The sequence below is a fragment of the Phyllobates terribilis genome, unplaced genomic scaffold (assembly GCF_046119375.1).
Source record: "Phyllobates terribilis strain yellow unplaced genomic scaffold, ASM4611937v1 Scaffold_11__3_contigs__length_659146591, whole genome shotgun sequence".
Taxonomy (NCBI): Eukaryota; Metazoa; Chordata; class Amphibia; order Anura; family Dendrobatidae; genus Phyllobates; species Phyllobates terribilis.
The window spans coordinates 304,737,567-304,759,535 of record NW_027362771.1 but is presented as its reverse complement, the minus strand read 5'-3'; the positions used below and the strand labels follow the sequence as shown (position 1 = coordinate 304,759,535).

Sequence of the window (21,969 nt, the reverse complement as noted above, 5' to 3'; positions counted from 1 at the left end):
ATTATGTAGAGTCATTACAAACAGAGTGATCTATTTCAAGTGTTTATTTCTGTTAATGTTGTTGATTATGGCTTACAGCCAATGAAAACACAAAAGTCATTATCTCAGTAAATTAGAATAATTAAAAAATACCTGCAAAGGCTTTCTACGCATTTAAAAAGGTCCCTTAATCTGTTTCAGTAGGCTCCACAATCGTGGGGAAGACTGCTGACTTGACAGATGTCCAGAAGGCTGTCATTGACACACTCCACAAGGGGGGTAAGCCACAAAAGGTCATTGCTAAAGAAGCTGGCTGTTCACAGACTGCTGTATCCAAGCATATTAATGGAAAGTTGATTGGAAGGAAAAATTGTGTTCGAAAAAGGTGCACAAGCAACCTGGATAGCTGCAGCCATGAAAGGGTTTTAAGAAAAGGCCATTTAAAAATTTGGGGGAGACTCACAAGGAGTGGACTGCTGCTGGAGTCATTGCTTCAAGAGCCACCACACACAGACGTGTCCAGGACATGGGCTACAAGTGTTGCACTCCTTGTGTCAAGCCACTCATGACCATTTCCTGGGTCAGGAGATAAAGACCTGGACTGTTGCTCAGTGGTCCAAGGTGTTGTTTTCAGATGAATGTAAATTTTCATTTGGAAATCAAGGTCCCAGAGTCTGGAGGAAGAGTGGAGAGGCACACAATCCAAGCTGTTTGAGGTCTAGTATGAAGTTTCCACAATCAGTGATGGTTTGGGGAGACATGTCATCTGCTGGTGTTGGTCCACTGTTTTTTATCAAGACCAATGTTAGCGCATCTGTCTACTAGGAAGTTTTAGAGCACTTCATGCTTCCCTCTGCCGACAAGCTTTTTGGAGATGGAAATTTCATTTTCCAGCAGGACTTTGTACCTGTCCCCACTGCCAAAAGTACCAATACCTGGTTTAAAAACAACAGTATCACTGTGCTTGATTGGCCAGTAAACTTGCCTGACCTTAACCCTGTGAAGAAAATGCGAGGTAATACCATGTCAATCACTGTGCACTGCTGGCAGGGGAGGTTTTACAGAGCTCTACATATGTAAATCCGACTCCACTGCAGCTCAAGCAGAGGGGAGAGGGGCTGAGAAGCAGGAGTGAGATCCCTCACAGCAGCTGTGCGTTGCACAGGACGGCCCATCCCCCGACCATGTGCTCTTTGTTCAAGAAACATAATTCAACAGTAGTTATGAGAAAACGATATATCCGAGTGATTACCAAGATAGATTTTTGGAAACTGGAAGGAAGGGAAAATCGCACCAGCCCTTTCTCCACCGCCCAGCTAGCAAGGATAGGGAGATATGCAGCACAACCTTTCAGAAGCCTCTAGAGCTGCTGTGTTTGGTCACCACGCGTAGCAGGGGCCCGGCTGGGTTTGTTGACACCAGAACCGGTTCCCTGGGCCCATCCAGTAAGGAGGTATAGCCCTTTTCAGTTTTGGAGACTCTTAGCTAAAAGGGAACAGGGGTGGAGACTTGGGCTCGAGTAGGGGGAGGAACCCACAGAGTTTAAAAACTCCTGCAGGTGTCCTCCCACCTGTCTTTTCCTGGGGGAGCTTGTGACATCAAGACATGTGGGAGAAGTTCAGCAACCAAGCAGGGCCCACAACCTCCTCCATGTGGCCGCCTATCCCCCGAGCCAGGCTTTCCATCTAAACTGGTAACTGACTTTAATTTCTTCTTACTTGTTGTACCATACTTTTGTATTTGTAACTCTGACCACTGTATATGTAGCCCTTATGTATATAGTAGATTGTATAGTGAGCCCTTATGGCAATTAAATATATAATTTAATCTTGGGCTGTTTTTTGATCTCGACCCCCGAACCCTACGTCTGTTGTTGGGTCCAACGTACATGCTACCGGGCTGGTTTCTAGCCCGATATGTCTGTTACATCAAATAGGAACTGGTGGCAGCTCTATCCAGGCTGACAAGGCTCTGCTTCACTGGATTAGTAAGAGCCTCTCAGCCTGTCAGGAGTGTGTGTGACTGTGGGGGCCACGTCACTGTCTGCGTGGACCACCTTTTCTTTTTCCTTGTGTAGAACTGTACCAATTTGACCTTGCGCGTCCTTAAGGGGGGTTCGGTACGTCACGTTAGTGCAAAGGGTAGATCCATATCACTTTCTCAGTCTGGCATAGTGTAACGTCAGGCGGGTGGCGTGGTGTGGATCCACTGGAAGAAGCGGCAACAGCGGGATTCTGCAGGACGCCCCTGGTGCCATTTCTTCACAAACCCCATAGAGAATGTATGGGGTATTGTCAAGAGGAAGATGAGACACCAGACCCAACAATGCAGACGAGCTGAAGGCTGCTATCAAAGCAACCTGGGCTTCCATAACACCTCAGCAGTGCCACAGGCTGATCACCTCCATGCCACGCCACACTGATGCAAAAGGAGCCCTGACCAAGTATTGAGTGCATTTACTGAACATACATTTCTGCAGGCCAACATTTCGCATTTTGAAAACATTTTTCAAGCTGTTATAAAGTATTCTAATTTACTGAGATAATGACTTGTGTTTCCATTGGCTGTAAGCCATAATCATCAACATTAACAGAAATAAATACTTGAAATAGATCACTCTGTTTGTAATGACTCTGTATAATATGAGTTTCACTTTTTGGATTGAAGAACTGAAGAACTTTTTGATGATATTCTAATTTTGTGAGAAGCACATGTATCACGAGGTGTATGCATGCAGATATACATAAAGAACAGGGGCAACAGTGAGATGCTGTAGTAATAAGGATTTCTGATGAGTCTTTTTTGTTTTATTTTTTTTTGTTTGTTTTTAAAATCTCTAAAACCACCATGGAAAATACTGCAATCTGCAAATGTGATTTTCTACATTTTTGTTCCTTAATTTCTCATTTAGTCATTGCAGTAAAATATCACTCTAGCCAAACAGCAATGCAAACATTATGTTGAATTGTGTCAAAAATAGTTATTTTTGGACAGGAGTACTGATTTTTTTTTTTTTGCTTTAAATTTTATTTTTATATACTCTTATTTCTTTGATTTCAGGACTGTGTAAAAAAAATAAAAAAACACACTGCCCTCTCAACATGTGAACCGACAAATGTAATTATGATATATGGATTGTCATTACATCCTATATTTCCATACATGGAAAGCATTGCAATACAATTGCCTACATAAATAACTCCTCTATTTTATTTAAAAAAATAGATATATATATTGCTATATTCCTGTACCATCCATCAGCACTGTAAAAGATGTACATGCGGAATTCCACGGTGGATAAAAAATATTGACTGCTGTTCTATTCTGCCCAATGTAGAAAGAAAAGAAAGACCAATACCAAAGGAAATTTTGATCGATCCTTAATATATAGGTAGTATTTGTATTTTATGTAGAACCTTTAAAGGGGACTTTTTCATTGATGGCCTATCCTCAGTATAGGTCATTAATATCTGATTGATGGGGGTGCAACACTTGGCACCACCACCAGTCAGCTGTTCTCTGTGCCAGCAGTGGACAGAGCTGCTCAGTTGCGGATCTGGACAGATCCTTCAACTGTATTGTGGCCGCGGCCATACACTTCACATTCAATCCCTACTGATTTGAATAGGAGGCGGAATGCAGTACCTAGCCGTGGTTACACTACTGTTGACAGAGCTGTGCTATTTATGTCCGCAATTGAGCACTTCCAGCCTGCGGTGCTGCACCCCCACTAATCAGACATTGTAAAAGTCTCGGACAATGGCTAAACCTCTGATGAGATTGCGAATGATTCAATACTTGTGTGCTGGTCAATATCCTGTATCTATACATCAGTCACTATTTTAGAGAAGTGATTTTACCTTTTTGCATCCTGCAATACTTGCCTGTGTATCATGCGTTTAGCTTTTTAAAAAAATAATAGGATTTACAGTACAGACCATTTAATTTGGGCTTTCTTATGTTTTTGGGTCAAAGAAGCTATTTTCACCACCAGTGTCGTGCTTATTTAGGATATCTGAATGACGACCTTTCCAGTAGTTGATTGCTTCTGTGATAATAGTGAAATAAACGGTTTATGAAAATAGGCTTCAAAGAGCTTAAATTCAGTGTGTTTATCTTCAAGACAGAAGTAATGTGGTTTGTATTCTGCCTTCAGTTTTCAACTTGTTCTTTTAATATAAACTGGCATTATTTTAAAGGTCTCATTTTCTGTTATTGTGTTAAAGGCTATGTACCCTTATGCGGCTATTTTTTTTCTGCTCCAGTGCATCTAAAGGGAAAATGACATGGTGGGTAGCCTTCATTAAAATAATTCATTGGTTAAGTCAAAGTAAGAGCGGAGTACACTACAGTGTTTAGAATACAAATCCATTGTACCTTGTGCTTCTGACACAGCTAGAGTGCGAAACTAACATGGCTGTGATATCGGGCTTGTCGCCGTGACTTCTTTTTCCATTATCGTGTCATCTGGTAATATTATCTTTATCCATTAACCCCTTAAGGACCCTGGGATTTTCCTTTTTTGCATTTTTGTTTTTTGCTCCCCTTGTTCTAAGAGCCATAGCGTTTTTATTTTTTGGTCAATATGGCCGTGTGAGGGCTTATTTTTTGCGGGACGAGTTGTACTTTTGATTGAATGACATTATTGGTTTTACCATATTGTGTATGGGAAAATGGGAAAAAAATTCCAAGTGCGGTGAAATTGCAAAAAAAGTGCAATACCACTGATGTTTTTTTTTTTTTTTTTTTACCATGTTCACTAAATGCTAAAACTGACCTGCCATTCTTATTCTCCAGGTCATTACGAGTTCGTAGATACCAAACATGTATAGGTTCTTTTTTATTTAAGTGGTGAAAAAAAAATCCAAAGTTTGCTTAAAACTAAAAAAAAAAAAACAGCGCCATTTTCCGAGACCCGTAGGGTCTCCATTTTTCGAGATCTGGGGCCGGGAGACGGCTTATTTTTTGCGCCGCGAGCTGACGTTTTTATTGATACCATTTTGGGGTAGATCAGATGTTTTGATCGCCCGTTATTGCATTTTATTGCAATGTTGCGGCGACCAAAAAACGTAATTCTGGCGTTTAGAATTTTTTTTCTTGTTACGCCGTTTACCGTTCGGATTAATTCTTTTTTTATATTGATAGATCGGGCGATTCTGAGCTCCGATACCAAGTATGTGTATGTGTTTTTTTTTTTTTTTTTTTTTTTAAAGGGGGGGGGGGTGATTTAAACTTTTTTATTTTTTTAAATATTTTTTAACATTTTTTTTACACTTTTTGCTTGCTTCTATAGTCTCCATAGAAGACTAGAAGCAGCAACTGTCCGATCGCCTCTGCTACATAGAGGTGATGAGCAGATCACCTCTATGTAGCAGAAATGCTCCTGTGCTATGAGCGCCGACCACTAGGTGGCGCTCATCGTGATCAATACATGACAACCACTGGGGTCTGCTGCAGACCCAGGGTTGTCATGCCCACTCATCAGTGACCCGCGATCACGTGACAGGGTCACTGATGGGCGGGGTAAGTGATGCGCTTCCAGCGCCACGCTGTTAAATGCCGCTGTCAAAGGTTGACAGCGGCATTTAACTGGCTAACAGCCCCGGGTGGATCGCGATTCCACCCTCGGCTGTTGCGGGCACATGTCAGCTGTATAAATCAGCTGACATGTGCCCGGTTCAGTGCGGGCTCCGCGTCGGAGCCCTCACTGAACCGGGGGTGACGGCCTGGGGCGTACTAATACGCCCCAGGCTTTAAAGGGGTTAATGTACGTATGGTTCTTTGCAGCCTATTGCTATGGCAGTTTGAGATATGTTATCGAATATGGATTTTTTTTTTGTTCGTGTGTGTGTGTGTCCGGAGCATGGAGCAGATACCAGGAGATGTAGAGGGAGTCATAGGAGGGCAACAACCCATCAGCTGGACCGCTACCTCCGCCTTTGTGCAAGGAGGAACAGGAGGAACACTGCCAGAGCCCTGCAAAATGACCTCCAGCAGGCCACAAATGTGCATGTGTCTGCACAAACGGTTAGAAACCGACTCCATGAAGGTGGTATGAGGGCCCGACGTCGACAGATGGGGGTTGTGCTTACAGCCCAACACCGTGCAGCACGCTTGGCATTTGCCACAGAACACCAGGATTGGTAAAGTGGCCACTGGCGCCCTGTACTCCACAGATGAAAGCGGGTTCACACTGAGCACATGTGACAGACGTGACAGAGTCTGGGGACGCCGTGGAGAGCGATCTGCTGCCTGCAACATCCTTCAGCATGACCGGTTTGGCAGTGGGTCAGTAATGGTGTGGGGTGGCATTTCTTTGGAGGGCCGCACAGCCCTCCATGTGCTCGCCAAAGGTAGTCTGACTGCCATTAGGTACCGAGATGAGATCCTCAGCCCCCTTGTGAGACAATATGCTGGTGTGGTTGGCCCTGGGTTCCTCCTAATTCAGGACAATGCCAGACCTCATGTGGCTGGAGTGTGTCAGCAGCTCCTGCAAGATGAAGGCAATGAAGCTATGGACTGGCCTGCCCGTTCCCCAGACCTGAATTCGATTGAGCACATATGGGACATCATGTCTCGCTCCATCCACCAACGTCACGTTGCACCGCAGACTGTCCTGGAGTTGGCGGATGCTTTAGTCCAGGTCTGGGAGGAGATCCCACAGGAGACCATCCGCAACCTCATCAGGAGCATGCCCAGGCGTTGTAGGGAGGTCATACAGGCACGTGGAGGCCACACACAATACTGAGCCTCATTTTGACTTGTTTTAAGGACATTACATCAAAGTTGGATCAGCCTGTAGTGTGTTTTTCCACTTTAATTTTGGGGGTGACTCCAAATCCAGGCCTCGATTGGTTAATAAATTTGATTTCCATTGATTATTTTTGAGTGATTTTTGTTGTCAGCACATTCAACTTTGTACAGAACAAAGTATTCAATGAGAATATTTCATTCATTCAGATCTAGGATGTGTTATTTGATTGTTCCCTTTATTTTTGTGAGCAGTATGTACATGAATATGGAGCGTCTGACGAGTTGCATCCAGGTACTGGAGCCAAATTTCTCGAATTGGATAAATCTTTAAAAGGGTTGTCCCGTAAACTACGTACATCTCTCATCTTATATCAATTTCTCATAGGTGAAAATGGGGGTTGGTCCGAAAAGACCCCCAACTGATCACAGAAGAATGTGGATTCCTAAGCACCTTGTGTGGATGACCCTTTAGTGAACATATAGGACACTGGAAGATTTAGTCTGTTATTCATGGTCCTTGTAGTCTCACATACTAACTTTTCATCCACATGAGACTTTGGGCCCACCAATTTTGGGATCAGTGGGAGTCTCAGCCAGGTATCCCACTATCATACATATAACCAATTTAAAGGACAAACTCTTTGAGTGAATCATTATCCTGAACACGGCAGGATCTACACGAATTCAAGTAGGCAGTCAGTCTTGCCCTTTTCCCTCTCTCCCACTCCACTCTGTGTGAACTGAACTTTTTACTGACTTTTTGTTTTTCAGAGTGCTCAGTTTTATAAAGTTACTACTGAACAATATCAATCCGCTGCAAACACTGTGGAGTCAAGATTCAAGTAAGGCCAGTTTTGTTTGTTTTTTGTATTTTTATTTGTAAGTGATAGAAAAAAAGACTTCTATATGGTGTATATGGCTCCTATATTGTTAGTGTCAGAGTTCCTGGCAAATTTATCCTGAAAAGTGAAATGTAATATAATTATTAATAAATGTATGTGCTGTAGGTCCCCACTGCTCATTGCTTACTGGGCTGCAGTAATGACTTACCGTCACGTGATGTGTTGCAGCCAATACCTGCCTTTGTCCGCAGTGCTAATATGTATACTTTTTTTATTTTATTTTTTAATAAAATTTCAACCTTTGGACACATTTCTCAGGCACTTGGTGTAAACCCGTTAGGCAAAGGCTGAATCTGTAATTATTATGGGCAGTTCACATAGGTAAAATGCTACGTATCTGCACTTATTGTGTCCTTGGATAAAGCCCTCGATATATGTTAGACTAAACTTCACCAATCCCTCTAAGGTCATCCAAAAAACACCTGCTGACAATTTGCACATGAATAGGAAAGAGAGACCTGGGGGAGGGGGGGGGCGTTCTTTCTGTGTTTATTGCTTATCAGTTTATTTGTAGATGAAACTGTAGAAGTGGATGCCATCAAATATTCTAATAGTTTGTTTGGGGCTTTCATTTGAAAAAAAAATTATCAAAATCCTCCCCCTAACATTTAATACAATTAGAAGTCTCTGCTGCCACCACTAGGGGGAGCTGACGGGATATGTTTTTTTGTATTGAACCGAAAACTGCATGCAAGTAACTCCTTGCAATGGCAGCATGCGGCTAGAGAAGGAGCCTTAAAGCTGAGAATAATCGCCCCCAAACTTGTATTCATTCACAATTGATGTCCAGTCTTAAGAAGCCTATCACTGACATTTTACATAACTAATGCAATTGCTGTAGGTAGTTCCTGCTGATCACACAATCCTAGGAGGCTGTGTGAAATTGTTCTGCCCTTGATGACAATGGCATGGCTTCTATTCTTTTGTCATTAGTACAAAGAGTTTAAGGCAATGGTGTCAGAAAGAAGAGTTGAATGCCACCTGAATCACTCCAAGCATATAACAAATGATTGGAATGCACATTGTACACGGAGAGAAGCTTATTACCTCTTTCTCTTAGTGCAAATGAGCTTACAATTATGCACACTCTTGATAAATGCCTTATCTGTGCTTGGCCTCAAGAAACATTGATCACATTCCCAATGATCAAATGCTTTATCTCTGTGAGCCGCTAATTCACATTGATCACATTCTAAATGATCAAGTTCAATGGGCTCCTGCACAGCGCAAATTGCATTAAAAGAACATTACTAAAACATGCGACTGTTTCTAATGCAGGAATAATATTTCCAGGAGTTGCATTATAACCATTTTCATTCGATTATGAAGATGTCGTCTTTGTAATGAAAAGTTTACACAAGAAGAGAAGAATTTGATATTACAGGAAGAACATGGCTTTGGGCTAGGATTTGGGCTTTTACAAAGTAATTACATTTCTACATTTGTATTCGCTTTCCTCCCCTTTGTAATTAAAGGGACGGTAGCAGGAAACACAGCAGATGCCTCGGTAACATTGTATTCCCCATGGCCATCTGAGTCAACGTATAACGGCTTTATTATTCTACTAAAATCACAGTAATCAAGGAGCTGATATCGTGTCCCGAAAGTTTTTTTTTCTACCTCTTGTTAGTTATTTTTAACAGGGCTAATAGCATAAAATAGGATTATGTTTTAATTGCAGATTTTTCATAAATCTGTTATAGGGGTTTTCCCCACTAAATTCATTTAATAGGTGTCTTCAGGATAAGTGGTAAATAATCCCCCTTTATGAATGGCGTAGTGGGGTATATGCTGGACCACTGCTTCATTCACAGAGGGGACTTTGGGCTTCATCTTTATAAAATTAGTATATTAATTGAATTCCTATATTGCAACATGTTGATACTCCCCTACTTAATTGGATTGCTGGCCTATTAAGACTTATTAGTTTCTTCTTTGGCAGTAGTGTCTAAAACCAAACAATTAGGGGAAGATTAACCATATAATAAATTCTTGTTTAACCCCTTCCAGATATTGCTATTTTGTGGTTTTGTTTTTTCCTCTTCTTTTTTCAAGAGCTTAAACGTTTTCATTTTTCCATTGACACCTATATGAGGTCTTGTTTTTTGCGAGACAAGTTGTACTTTTGAATGACACCTTCATTTTTTCATGTGATGTACTGAACAGCGGGAAAAAGTGTGACAAAATTGCAAAAAAAGTGCAATTTCATTGTTTTTAAAGTTTTTTATTTACAGTGTTCACGATACAGTAAAAATTAAATAGCAATGTGATTCTCAAGATCAATACAATTGCAAAGACACCAAACATTAATAGTTTTTTGTTTAATTTTTTTCCGGAAGTTTGTAGTAAAAAAAAAAAAAATACATTTTGCTTGTGTCTGTAACATTTTACATTTTCAGTCGATGGGGCTGTGTGAGGGCTTGTTTTTTGTGCACTGTGCTGATTTTTTTTTTAATTGATACCATTTTAGGGCATATCTGATGTTTTGATAGCCTTTCATTGCACTTTTGCAATGTTGCGGCAGCTGGAACAAAAACCCACGTGATTCTGGCATTTAGATTTTTTCCCCCCATTACGCCGTTTTCCTACCAGGTTATTTAAGTTTATATTTTGATAAATCGGACTTGTACAGACATAACTATTCCAAATGTGTTTTTTTTTTTTTTTATGGGGGAGGTGTCGATTATGAATGTGTTTTTTTAATATTTTTTTAAAGCTAGTTTTTTACACTTTTCACTATGTTTGTGAGTCCCTTTAGGGGACTTGAACCTGTTAAAATCTGATTGCTTGTGATATATGCAGCAATACCACAGTATTGCTGTATATAGGAAACATCATTGTCAGAAGCTGGCCTTTACAGGACTGGCAGCAGCTTTAACAGTACAGTTGCTGTAATGGCAACCCATTGCCACCCCGCGATTGCATCATAGGGGTGGCGTTGGGCACATAGAATGACGTGCCACCCCTCCCTCCACCAGCGCGCTGTAAATGCTGCTGTCAGAGATCGACAGTGGCATCTAATAGGTTAACAGCTGCAGGTGGAGCGCATATCTACAAGTAGCTGTTAGAGACATGTGATGGCTGAATATCTTCTTGCAGGGCAATGATCAATGTCAGGGAGCCGGCATATCACATAACGCTGAGTCGTAAGCTGGTAAGGGGTTAAAGTTCTAATGGTTTCAACCCCCTCACGACCTTGGGATTTTTCATTTTTTTTGCATTTGTTTTTTTACTCCACATCTTCCCAGAGCCATAACTTTTTTATTTTTCCATCAATATTGCCTCATGAGGGCTTGTTATTTTCAGGACAAGTTGTACTTTTGAACGACACCGCTGATTTTGCCATATGGTGTACGGCAAAAAAAAGTGCTATTCCACAATTGTTTATATTTATGTGGTTTTAAAAAAACAAACAAAGTTTTGTTAAAAAAAAAAGCCATTTTCTGAGACCCCGTAGCATCTCCATATTTAGGGATCTGGGGCTGGTTGAAGTCTTGTTTTTCCGCACTGAGCTGATGTTTTTATTGATACCATTTTGGGGTAGATACGATGTTTTGATCGCTTGCTATTGCAATTTTGCTGTTACAAAAAAACGTAAATATGTGCATTTTTTGTTTTATTTTGAATGGGGCAAAAAAGACGGAGCCCGCATTAAAGGGGTATGCACGACTTATGACGTACCTATACGTCCTAGGTCGTGAAGGGGTTTAAACAAATCCTTTAACCTTCAGGCGATGCTGCAAGTGTGTCATAAAACCTTGATTTGGAACCAGTGGTATTTCTACCTTAGAGCATATATAGCATGTCATTAGTGTTGCACTGTTTTCATGCCTTGCTATAGCTTAGTGCAGCATAGGCTGTGATTATATGTAATTTGATTAAGGCTATGTGCACACAAAGCGTTTTTGATGCGTTTACGCGGCGGTTTTCCTGCTGCGAAAACGCTTGTTAATAGGTCTGCCAGCTATAGCAATGGTAATCCTGATGTGCTGTGCACGTGATGGGGAAATTTCCGCTCAGTATACCATAATATCTATACCTATGGATTTGCTGCCTTCCAATTAAAGCCAATGGGCACGAATTCGTGCCGGAAACACGCTAAGGGTGGTACCTGGGTCCGGGAGAGGAGGACTACTACTCCTCTCATATGACCGCCGCTCCCGCTGATAACAATCACCCTATTTGAAATACAACAGACACATTCTTTAATTCATATACTCACCCCAGTTCTAACGGTAATCCAAGGGTTTAAGCGATGTCCCACCAAATAATTTTATTTAGCTCCAAAAAACGCATCCAAAATGCAGCAAAACCGCTCAGTTTTTCCTGCCAAGGAGATGCAGAAACGCTCAGGAAATTTCTGCTTCAAATCCTGATCGTGCGCACATAGCCTAATGCTCTGTTCAGTTGAATATATTTGCTGCCAAAGGGGCTGCAAATTCACCCCACACTGACCAGTGTGCTAGTGCACATGAGCGATTTTTGTAAAGATCACAGCATACGCTAGTTTCATTCGTTCTGCGGGGTATAGTTTATAGAAGTAGAGGGATTGCCAGTACATCCAGACTTCTGACATCAGTTCCCCTGGTCATAGCTGCTTATTTCAAAGAGTTTGTGTCACAGTAAAAAGAAAAACAGACAGCATAGCCAGAACAATAGACACGGCCGGCCCCCTTTTGTTAGAAGGAGGTAACGCAGGTGCAGAATGCTGATGAACAATCGCCCTCACCCACTCTCACTGGGCCGGCCGTGTCCTGGTGTGCATTTTTTCTTGAAACCTTGGCTGGTGAGTACCATTGCCTTTTGCTATTTTCTACAGTAAAAAGAAAATAAAACATTTTTGTTTACCCACATAAAATGATACCAAAGGAAATAAACTGGGTGTTAATAGATCATTAACCTAGAAATTATTGATAAATTTAGACCCAGGACCATCTTTTCCACGGTGTTTGTTAACCTGCAGTGTTTTCTACATTTTCTCAAAGCAACAGATCTTCTCCCTTGAAATTATTTAAAAAATGTAATTCCCATTATGTTTAAAGGGAACCTGTCACTAGATTCATGCTGCCCGTGTCACGGTATGTCTTACTCTGAAACACTGTGGCATTTCAGAGTAAACATAGTTTGCAAAGCTGGCTGGGGACCATAGGGAGAGAGACGGGACTAGTCTGGCACAGCCATCGGCCAGTTTCTGCCAGCACCGCTTCAGTGGGGAGAGACCTATTATTCAACTGGAGCTGGACGATGAGAAGCTAGTCATGGATTGTACTGGATTAGTCATGTCTCTCTCTGGCTTTGAAAACTGTTTTTTTGCAATCACGCAGCCAAGTTCTTGTTCATTCTGCCCATGGTTAAGCAGCACGAATCTAGTGGCCTGTTCCCTTTTAAACATAAGAAAATAATGTATGCTCATCTCACGGATTCCCCGTCGCTCCCCTTCCACCGCTGCCTGTCTTCTACTCTCTGTACTTCCTGTTTAGACCAGATGGGCTCATTTTTTACATAAAAATAAAAGACATAGGATATACTGTGTTCAGGATTACATCATTTTCTATCTAATGCTGCCTTCAATTGTGGGAACCTAGGAGACCTGAAAGGATCACTTCAGAAGGGTTTAACCACCATTGACATTTATGATATGTCAGTGATAGAATCTCACTGGTTTGAACATTATCAGATGTGATCGCTACTAATGTTGGAGATGAACAGGTCCTATTTCTGATTCCATTGAAGTGAATATGATAGTTCAAAAAGAGCAGCATCAGCTTATATCCTCACAGCCACAGCTGATTTCCTGCATGGACGTGTCCGAGCACTACTTGATAAATGAGAAGCAGAAAAATCCATGTGTCCAGCAAGAACAATCATGAGCTAAAAATATCCTTTTATTTATAACATTAGAAAATTAGTAGTATATAGATGTGATCACTTGGCTGATTAGCAAACCTATGCGTTTCAGCGTTACACCTTCCTCTGGATCTGCACTACAGATAATACTACTTATACTTATCATGATATCTAACTTCACATGTTAAACTCTAGTCCAGGGGTCCTCAAACTACGGCTATGGGCGGAGGAGAGGAGAGCAGTGCCAGTGCCCGTCTCAGATCAGAGGGCGCGGTGATGTCTTTACACCGCGCCCTCCTGAGTGCCGTCACAGGAAGCTCAAGAGCTGGACAACCCCGCCGCGACGCTGGAGTCCAGACCAGAGTAGAGCAGCGGCAGCAAGTGAGAAGTGAGGCGAGTATTGGATTTTTTTTTTTTTAATGTATGGAGGCATAGGTCATTATATGGGGGGCTGACATTCTGCAAGGGGTATAATATGGGGGGCTGACATCCTGCATGGGGCATGATATGGGGGGTGACATCCTGCATGGGACATTATATGGGGGGGTGACATGCTGCATGGGGCATTATATGGGGGGGAGGGTGACATGCTGCATGGGGCATTATATGGGGGGGAGGGTGACATGCTGCATGGGGCATTATATGGGGGGTGACATGCTGCATGGGGCATTATATGGGGGGGTGACATGCTGCATGGGGCATTATATGGGGGGGGTGACATGCTGCATGGGGCATTATATGGGGGGGTGACATGCTGCATGGGGCATTATATGGGGGGGGTGACATGCTGCATGGGGCATTATATGGGGGGGTGACATGCTGCATGGGGCATTATAAAGAAAGGGGAGTGATATCCTGCATGGGGCATTATATGGGGGGGTGACATCCTGCATGGGGCATGATATGGGGGGTGACATGCTGCATGGGGCATGATATGGGGGGTGACATGCTGCATGGGGCATTATATGGGGGGGAGGGTGACATGCTGCATGGGGCATTATATGGGGGGTGGCATGCTGCATGGGGCATTATATGGGGGGTGACATGCTGCATGGGGCATTATATGGGGGGGTGACATGCTGCATGGGGCATTATAAAGAAAGGGGAGTGATATCCTGCATGGGGCATTATATGGGGGGGTGACATCCTGCATGGGGCATGATATGGGGGGTGACATGCTGCATGGGGCATGATATGGGGGGTGACATGCTGCATGGGGCATTATATGGGGGGGAGGGTGACATGCTGCATGGGGCATTATATGGGGGGTGGCATGCTGCATGGGGCATTATATGGGGGGTGACATGCTGCATGGGGCATTATATGGGGGGGTGACATGCTGCATGGGGCATTATAAAGAAAGGGGAGTGATATCCTGCATGGGGCATTATATGGGGGGGTGACATCCTGCATGGGGCATGATATGGGGGGTGACATGCTGCATGGGGCATGATATGGGGGGTGACATGCTGCATGGGGCATTATATGGGGGGGAGGGTGACATGCTGCATGGGGCATTATATGGGGGGTGGCATGCTGCATGGGGCATTATATGGGGGGTGACATGCTGCATGGGGCATTATATGGGGGGGTGACATGCTGCATGGGGCATTATAAAGACAGGGGGGTGATATCCTGCATGGGGCATGATATGGGGGGTGACATCCTGCATGGGGCATTATATGGGGGGGAAAGGGACATCCTGCATGGGGCATTATAAAGACAGGGGAGTGATATCTTGCATGGGGCATTATATGGTGTGAGAAAGGGACATCCTGCATGGGGCATTATATGGGGGGTGGCATCCAGCATGGGGCATTATAAGGGGGGGGAACAGCCTGCATGGGGCATTATAAGGGGGGGGGGGGGGACCGCCTGCATATGGCATTATAAGGGGGAAACAGCCTGCCTATTGGGAACATTTACCTGCCCATTGGGGACCTATGCTGCCTATTGGGGATATTTACCTGCCTATTGGGGACCTATGCTGCCTATTGGGAACATTTACCTGCCCATTGAGGACCTATGCTGCCTATTGGGGATATTTACCTACCTATTGGGGACCTATGCTGCCTATTGGGTACATTTACCTGCCTATTGGGGACCTATGCTGCCTATTGGGGATATTTACCTACCTATTGGGGACATATGCTGCCTATTGGGTACATTTACCTGCCTATTGGGGACCTATGCTGCCTATTGGGGATATTTACCTGCCTATTGGGGACCTATGCTGCCTATTGGGGACCTATTCTGCCTATTGGGGATATTTACCTGCCTATTGGGGACCTATGCTGCCTATTGGGGATATTTACCTGCCTATTGGGAACCTATGCTGCCTATTGGGTACATTTACCTGCCTATTGGGGATATTTACCTGCCTATTGGGGACCTATGCTGCCTATTGGGGATATTTACCTGCCTATTGGGGACCTATGCTGCCTATTGGGGACCTATGCTGCCTATTGGGGATATTTACCTGCCTATTGGGAACCTATGCTGCCTATTGGGTACATTTACCTGCCTATTGGGGACCTATGCTGCCTATTGGGGACCTATGCTGCCTATTGGGGATATTTACCTGCCTATTGGGAACCTATGCTGCCTATAGGGGACCTATGCTGCCTATTGGGGATATTTACCTGCCTATTGGGAACCTATGCTGCCTATTGGGTACATTTACCTGCCTATTGGGGATATTTACCTGTCTATTGGGGACCTATGCTGCCTATTGGGGATATTTACCTGCCTATTGGGGACCTATGCTGCCTATTGGGAACATTTACCTGCCCATTGAGGACCTATGCTGCCTATTGGGGATATTTACCTACATATTGGGGACCTATGCTGCCTATTGGGTACATTTACCTGCCTATTGGGGACCTATGCTGCCTATTGGGGATATTTACCTACCTATTGGGGACCTATGCTGCCTATTGGGTACATTTACCTGCCTATTGGGGACCTATGCTGCCTATTGGGGATATTTACCTGCCTATTGGGGACATATGCTGCCTATTGGGGACCTATGCTGCCTATTGGGGATATTTACCTGCCTATTGGGGACCTATGCTGCCTATTGGGGATATTTACCTGCCTATTGGGAACCTATGCTGCCTATTGGGTACATTTACCTGCCTATTGGGGATATTTACCTGCCTATTGGGGACCTATGCTGCCTATTGGGGATATTTACCTGCCTATTGGGGACCTATGCTGCCTATTGGGGATATTTACCTGCCTATTGGGAACCTATGCTGCCTATTGGGTACATTTACCTGCCTATTGGGGACATTTACCTGCCTATTGGGGACCTATGCTGCCTATTGGGGACATTTACCTGCCTATTGGGGACCTATGCTGCCTATTGGGGATATTTACCTGCCTATTGGGAACCTATGCTGCCTATTGGGGACCTATGCTGCCTATTGGGGATATTTACCTGCCTATTGGGAACCTATGCTGCCTATTGGGTACATTTACCTGCCTATTGGGGACCTATGCTGCCTATTGGGGATATTTACCTGCCTATTGGGGACCTATGCTGCCTATTGGGGACCTATGCTGCCTATTGGGGATATTTACCTGCCTATTGGGAACCTATGCTGCCTATTGGGTACATTTACCTGCCTATTGGGGACCTATGCTGCCTATTGGGGATATTTACCTGCCTATTGGGGACCTATGCTGCCTATTGGGGACCTATGCTGCCTATTGGGGATATTTACCTGCCTATTGGGAACCTATGCTGCCTATTGGGTACATTTACCTGCCTATTGGGGACATTTACCTGCCTATTGGGGACCTATGCTGCCTATTGGGGACCTATGCTGCCTATTGGGGATATTTACCTGCCTATTGGGAACCTATGCTGCCTATTGGGGACCTATGCTGCCTATTGGGGATATTTACCTGCCTATTGGGAACCTATGCTGCCTATTGGGTACATTTACCTGCCTATTGGGGACCTATGATGCCTATTGGGGATATTTACCTGCCTATTGGGGACCTATGCTGCCTATTGGGGATATTTACCTGCCTATTGGGTACATTTACCTGCCTATTGGGGATATTTACCTGCCTATTGGGGACCTATGCTGCCTATTGGGTACAGTTACCTACCTATTGAAATACCGGTTGATTTAACTTTACTTGTTCTTCATTTTAAATATTGTATTTGTTCCTGTATTGTTTTTTTTACTACAAAATAAGATATGTGCAGTGTGCATAGGAATTTGTTCATAGTTTTTTTTTAAAAAACTATATTCCGGCCCTCCAATGGTCTGAGGGACCGTGAACTGGCCCCCTGTTTAAAAAGTTTGAGGACCCCTGCTCTAGTCCATCCAAAATTACTCCAAACGAAAAAGCATAAAAAGATGTGTGAATATAACCCCTGAAAACAGACATGAGACTCTAGAACACAGATGTTATATTAGAAATAAATCAACAGTCATAGTTTAAATCATTCTGTAAATTTACCCCCATCATCATTCTAGTTTCCATAGGGAGCAGTCATTCAAAGAAATGGCAATTTATAAAACGTCTGACATTGAATATTGTACCATTGACATAGGACTGAAACAATCATATATAGCCACATAATAACAAGTTTTGGATATATCATGACCAAAGCTAAAAAATGTACGATCTTCATTTCTAATATAACATCTCTGTGTTTTATTGCCTCATATATCTGTTTTTAACATATTCAGCTGTTTTCATGTTTTTACCTGTGGAGTAATTTGAGAGTGACTATATTTTAACCTGTGATATTGTATTTCATCATAAGTATGAGCAGCATTATCTGTTGTGCAATCCATGAGTAAGGCCTAATATCGAAACGCGTAGGTTTGCTACCCTCCCACTTGATCACATCTATATAACACTAGTTTTTATAAATAAAGGATATTTTGTAGCTCATGATTTTTCCAGCTGGACATATGCATTTCTCATTGAGAAAAATGTTTCCAAAATCCTCGCCGAAAAAAGGATCGAGACCTGAATGCCCAACTTCTTCTACTTTGATTGAAACTCTACAGCCTTATGGGGAATGTGAATCTGTAGTGGGTGGGGGGGCTCCCCGTTGGGGGTAGGGGGGCTCCCCGTTGGGGGAATTCAGGCTAAATATTATTGATAATTGAATCATACTTTTTGAGCACAGCATAAATTGTGCATGCCCATTGATACCTGTCAGCTGGAACAATATAAAGTGCCTTTGGACATGTGCTTCTCTAACTGGTAGTGTGATGGATAAATCTGGTTTTGGCAGATGCGAACTTTACTTCTATGGATATATAGTCAGGGCTTTGGAGTCGGTAAAAAATGGACCAACTCCTAAAGTATATAATAAATTGGTACAGTAGTACAATGCAGAATGTGCTGTAAATGTTTTCATAAGAATTTGGGAAAGTTATGAAATGTCCTATAAATGTCTGTTCTGTTCCTGATCTAAGGCTCTCGGCTTTTAGTGGAGATGAATCTGTACTGCACTTTATGAACATGCTCAGTAGTGAGGCAGGGCTGTGGAGTCGGGAGTCAGGGAAATTGAGGAGTCTGAGTCGGTGGTTTGGTTTACCGACTCCACAGCCCTGTATACATTGCTGTTTTTAAAGTTTGGTCTAAAATTTGATTTCAAACCAAATCTTATTATTTCAAAAGCCATACAAAAATTTGGATTCGAGAAACATCACTGTAAATCATAATCGTAAAACCATTGTGGTTATGATTTGGGATGAATGGATACTGGCGGCCGAGTGGAAGAGAATCGTGGAAGCCACATGCTAAAGTCTTGAATCATATTGCTGTACATTAGGTTTAATTAGGAGTTCAGAAACAATATCCAAATGTACCCATTCTTAAAAGGGTGACCCAGGTTTGGCATGAAAGTCTGCAATCACAGACTGCAGACTTGTGAATCCTCACAGCACTGCGTTGTCCAGATTCTCCGGCGCCGGGAGCAGGCTGTCTGGTGAACGCAAGTGAGCGATATTCATACAAGTGAATTAAGCGAGACTGCGCACGTTTAGTCTGAGTGTACCCGGAAGTATGCATACCACATATTTGCGGTTATTTGACTTCCTGCTCCCGGCACCAGCACAGGAGAATCCTGACCCTGATAGTGAGTGTCGTTCACGTTGTGAGGATTCACAAGTCTGCAATCACATAAAGTGACTGCTGACTTTTGTGCCAAACTTGGACAACTCCTTTGAAGTGACAAAGCTATCCCAATGCAAGGAAAACAGTAATTCAATAGCATATAATACAAATTCAATGGCTTTTCCTTGTGTTCACTTTCCGCGAAGTGAAGTCTTTCTTGTGTGTTATTAGTTTGAATTGCTACATCTTTATGCATGTAGTCTCATGTGTAGGTGTGACCATGATCATGTAAATATATACAGATGCGTAGGACTATCCATACAAGTAGATTATCAGAAAAAAATTGTAACTCAGGAGAGGAGCTCTGTCATGAGTGTGTCAGAAGTGACAGACAGTCGCCCTGCAGTTGGTTGCAGGAGATCTCTTCGTTTGCCTTTACAGACACCGAGGGACGCCAAGCAATCCCCGCCTATGTGCTTATTAGTCCCCCAAATCCCCACCTATATGCTTAATTATCATATTCCCCCCTCCCCTGCACATCACAGGGTCCTGCGACAGGGCCTTGTGATGTGCACTGTGCTCCCTGACTTCCCGGGTGCGCAAAGCGCCACTCACATGGAGCGCGCGTTGCTTCATCCCGGCCCCGTCTACCTGTGCACTGTGCTGCAGGGTTCTATTGCGCAGGCGCCGGGAAGTGGCATTGACTTACGCCAGAATTGATATTTCTCTGACCATCCTCTGCCTCCTTTCTCACACAATATTAATTTTGATGGTGTGGAATATTTAGATTTTCCACATTTCTTTTCGGCAACCTAATATATAACGTAGAAATGTTTGCTTGTGTATCTTTCTTGGCTGAAATGCCGGCAGTGAGATCCTCGTGTACCCTTCAGAGCGACTTATCCTGCAGCTGTGCACATGCATTCATCTGCTCCTCTTAGCCACGACAGAGATCAACCTATTATTGATTATGATGGTAAAGAATTGGAATGAGAGAAAATGAGGCAAGTCTATTTCAAGAGCTCTTAATTCATGTGCAACTGTATTGGATTGTGGATTAAACTAATGTGTCATATGCTCATCACTTGCCAAGTCAAACACCTGTACATCTTTACATATTTGTGCCCTCATCTGACAGCAATGAGGCCTTCTATTGATGAATAATCTTCTATTTCAGTCATTTATTGCCTCCTCTTCAAAGACGGGAGGAATTTAGCTTGGCATTAATTAAAATGTAAATTCTCTAATAGAATTATTTTGCTAATTTTTAAATTGATGTAATGGAAATACAGCGGTTTTCCGTTCTTAATACAGTCATTAGAGCTAAAGCCCTTCTACTTCTGTTTAATGTGGGCCAGAGATGGTCCTTGTGATATACCGCTCCTTTATGCTTGTGCCTTATTACAATGCCTAATAGTAGAGTTATAGTTTTTAAGGTTGAAGGTAGAGACACAAGTCCATCAGATTCACCCTATAACCTAACATCTTGATCCAGAGGAAGGAAAAAACCCCATGAGACAGATAATTACCCCATATTGGGCGAAAAATGTGTTTCCAACTCAACATGTGACAATAAGACTAGATCACTGGATCAACATCTGATTACAGAATCCAGTACCCATAACATGTAATATTATAGTTTCCAAGAAAGGCTTCCAGGACCTCTTTGAACGTTATTAGTGAATTAACCATCACTTCATGTGGCATAGTTACTGTACATAATCTCACTGCCCTTGCAGTAAATAATTTCTGATTATGATTAAACCTTTTTTCCTTTAGATTTAGAGGATGCCACCTTGTCACTGCTCCCGGCCTAGGTGTAAAAAGATAATTAAAAAGTTCTCTATATTCCTACATTCCATCTATATCTGGATTCTATTCTTCCCTTTATATTCCTGCTTCCATCTATAAGTATATTCTATGCTGCTCTCTATACTGTTAGTCCATGTTTCCCTCTATATCTGTGCTTTCAACTATATCTGTATATTATGCTTCCCTCTAGATCTGTGCTTCCATCTATATCTGTATTCTATGCTTTCCTCTATACCTTTAGTCTATTCTTCATCTATATTTATGCTTCCCTCCTATACCTGTGCTTCTATCTATACACAGGGTGGTCCAAAAGTAGGTGGACAGAAAGTGTAATAAGGTTATGAAGGGGGAGATTTATCAAACATGGTGTAAAGGGAAACTGGCTCAGTTGTCCTTAGCAACCAATCAGATTCCATTTTTCATTCCTCACAAAGTTTATAGTCGAAAACCAAAAAGTGTCAGTGATTAGAAAAATTACATAAGAGATGCATTTCAAGAAATTAATACCCAAAGAGACTTGTGCAAAAAAGTTTGTCGAAGCGTAAGAGGCAGACTTCAAAGCTGTGCAAATTGTGATGGA

General features: G+C 42.8%; 1 protein-coding gene across 2 annotated transcripts in view; it reads left to right on the top strand.

Moving 5' to 3' along the window:
- CHCHD3 (coiled-coil-helix-coiled-coil-helix domain containing 3) overlaps positions 1 to 21,969 on the top strand; it is a 224,330-nt gene that overhangs the window by 144,371 nt on the left and 57,990 nt on the right. For both annotated transcript variants that reach the window (XM_073652481.1, XM_073652482.1), the window contains one exon: positions 7,504 to 7,574. In XM_073652481.1, the coding sequence (XP_073508582.1) occupies positions 7,504 to 7,574 (71 nt within the window). The remainder of the gene's footprint in view (positions 1 to 7,503; positions 7,575 to 21,969) is intronic.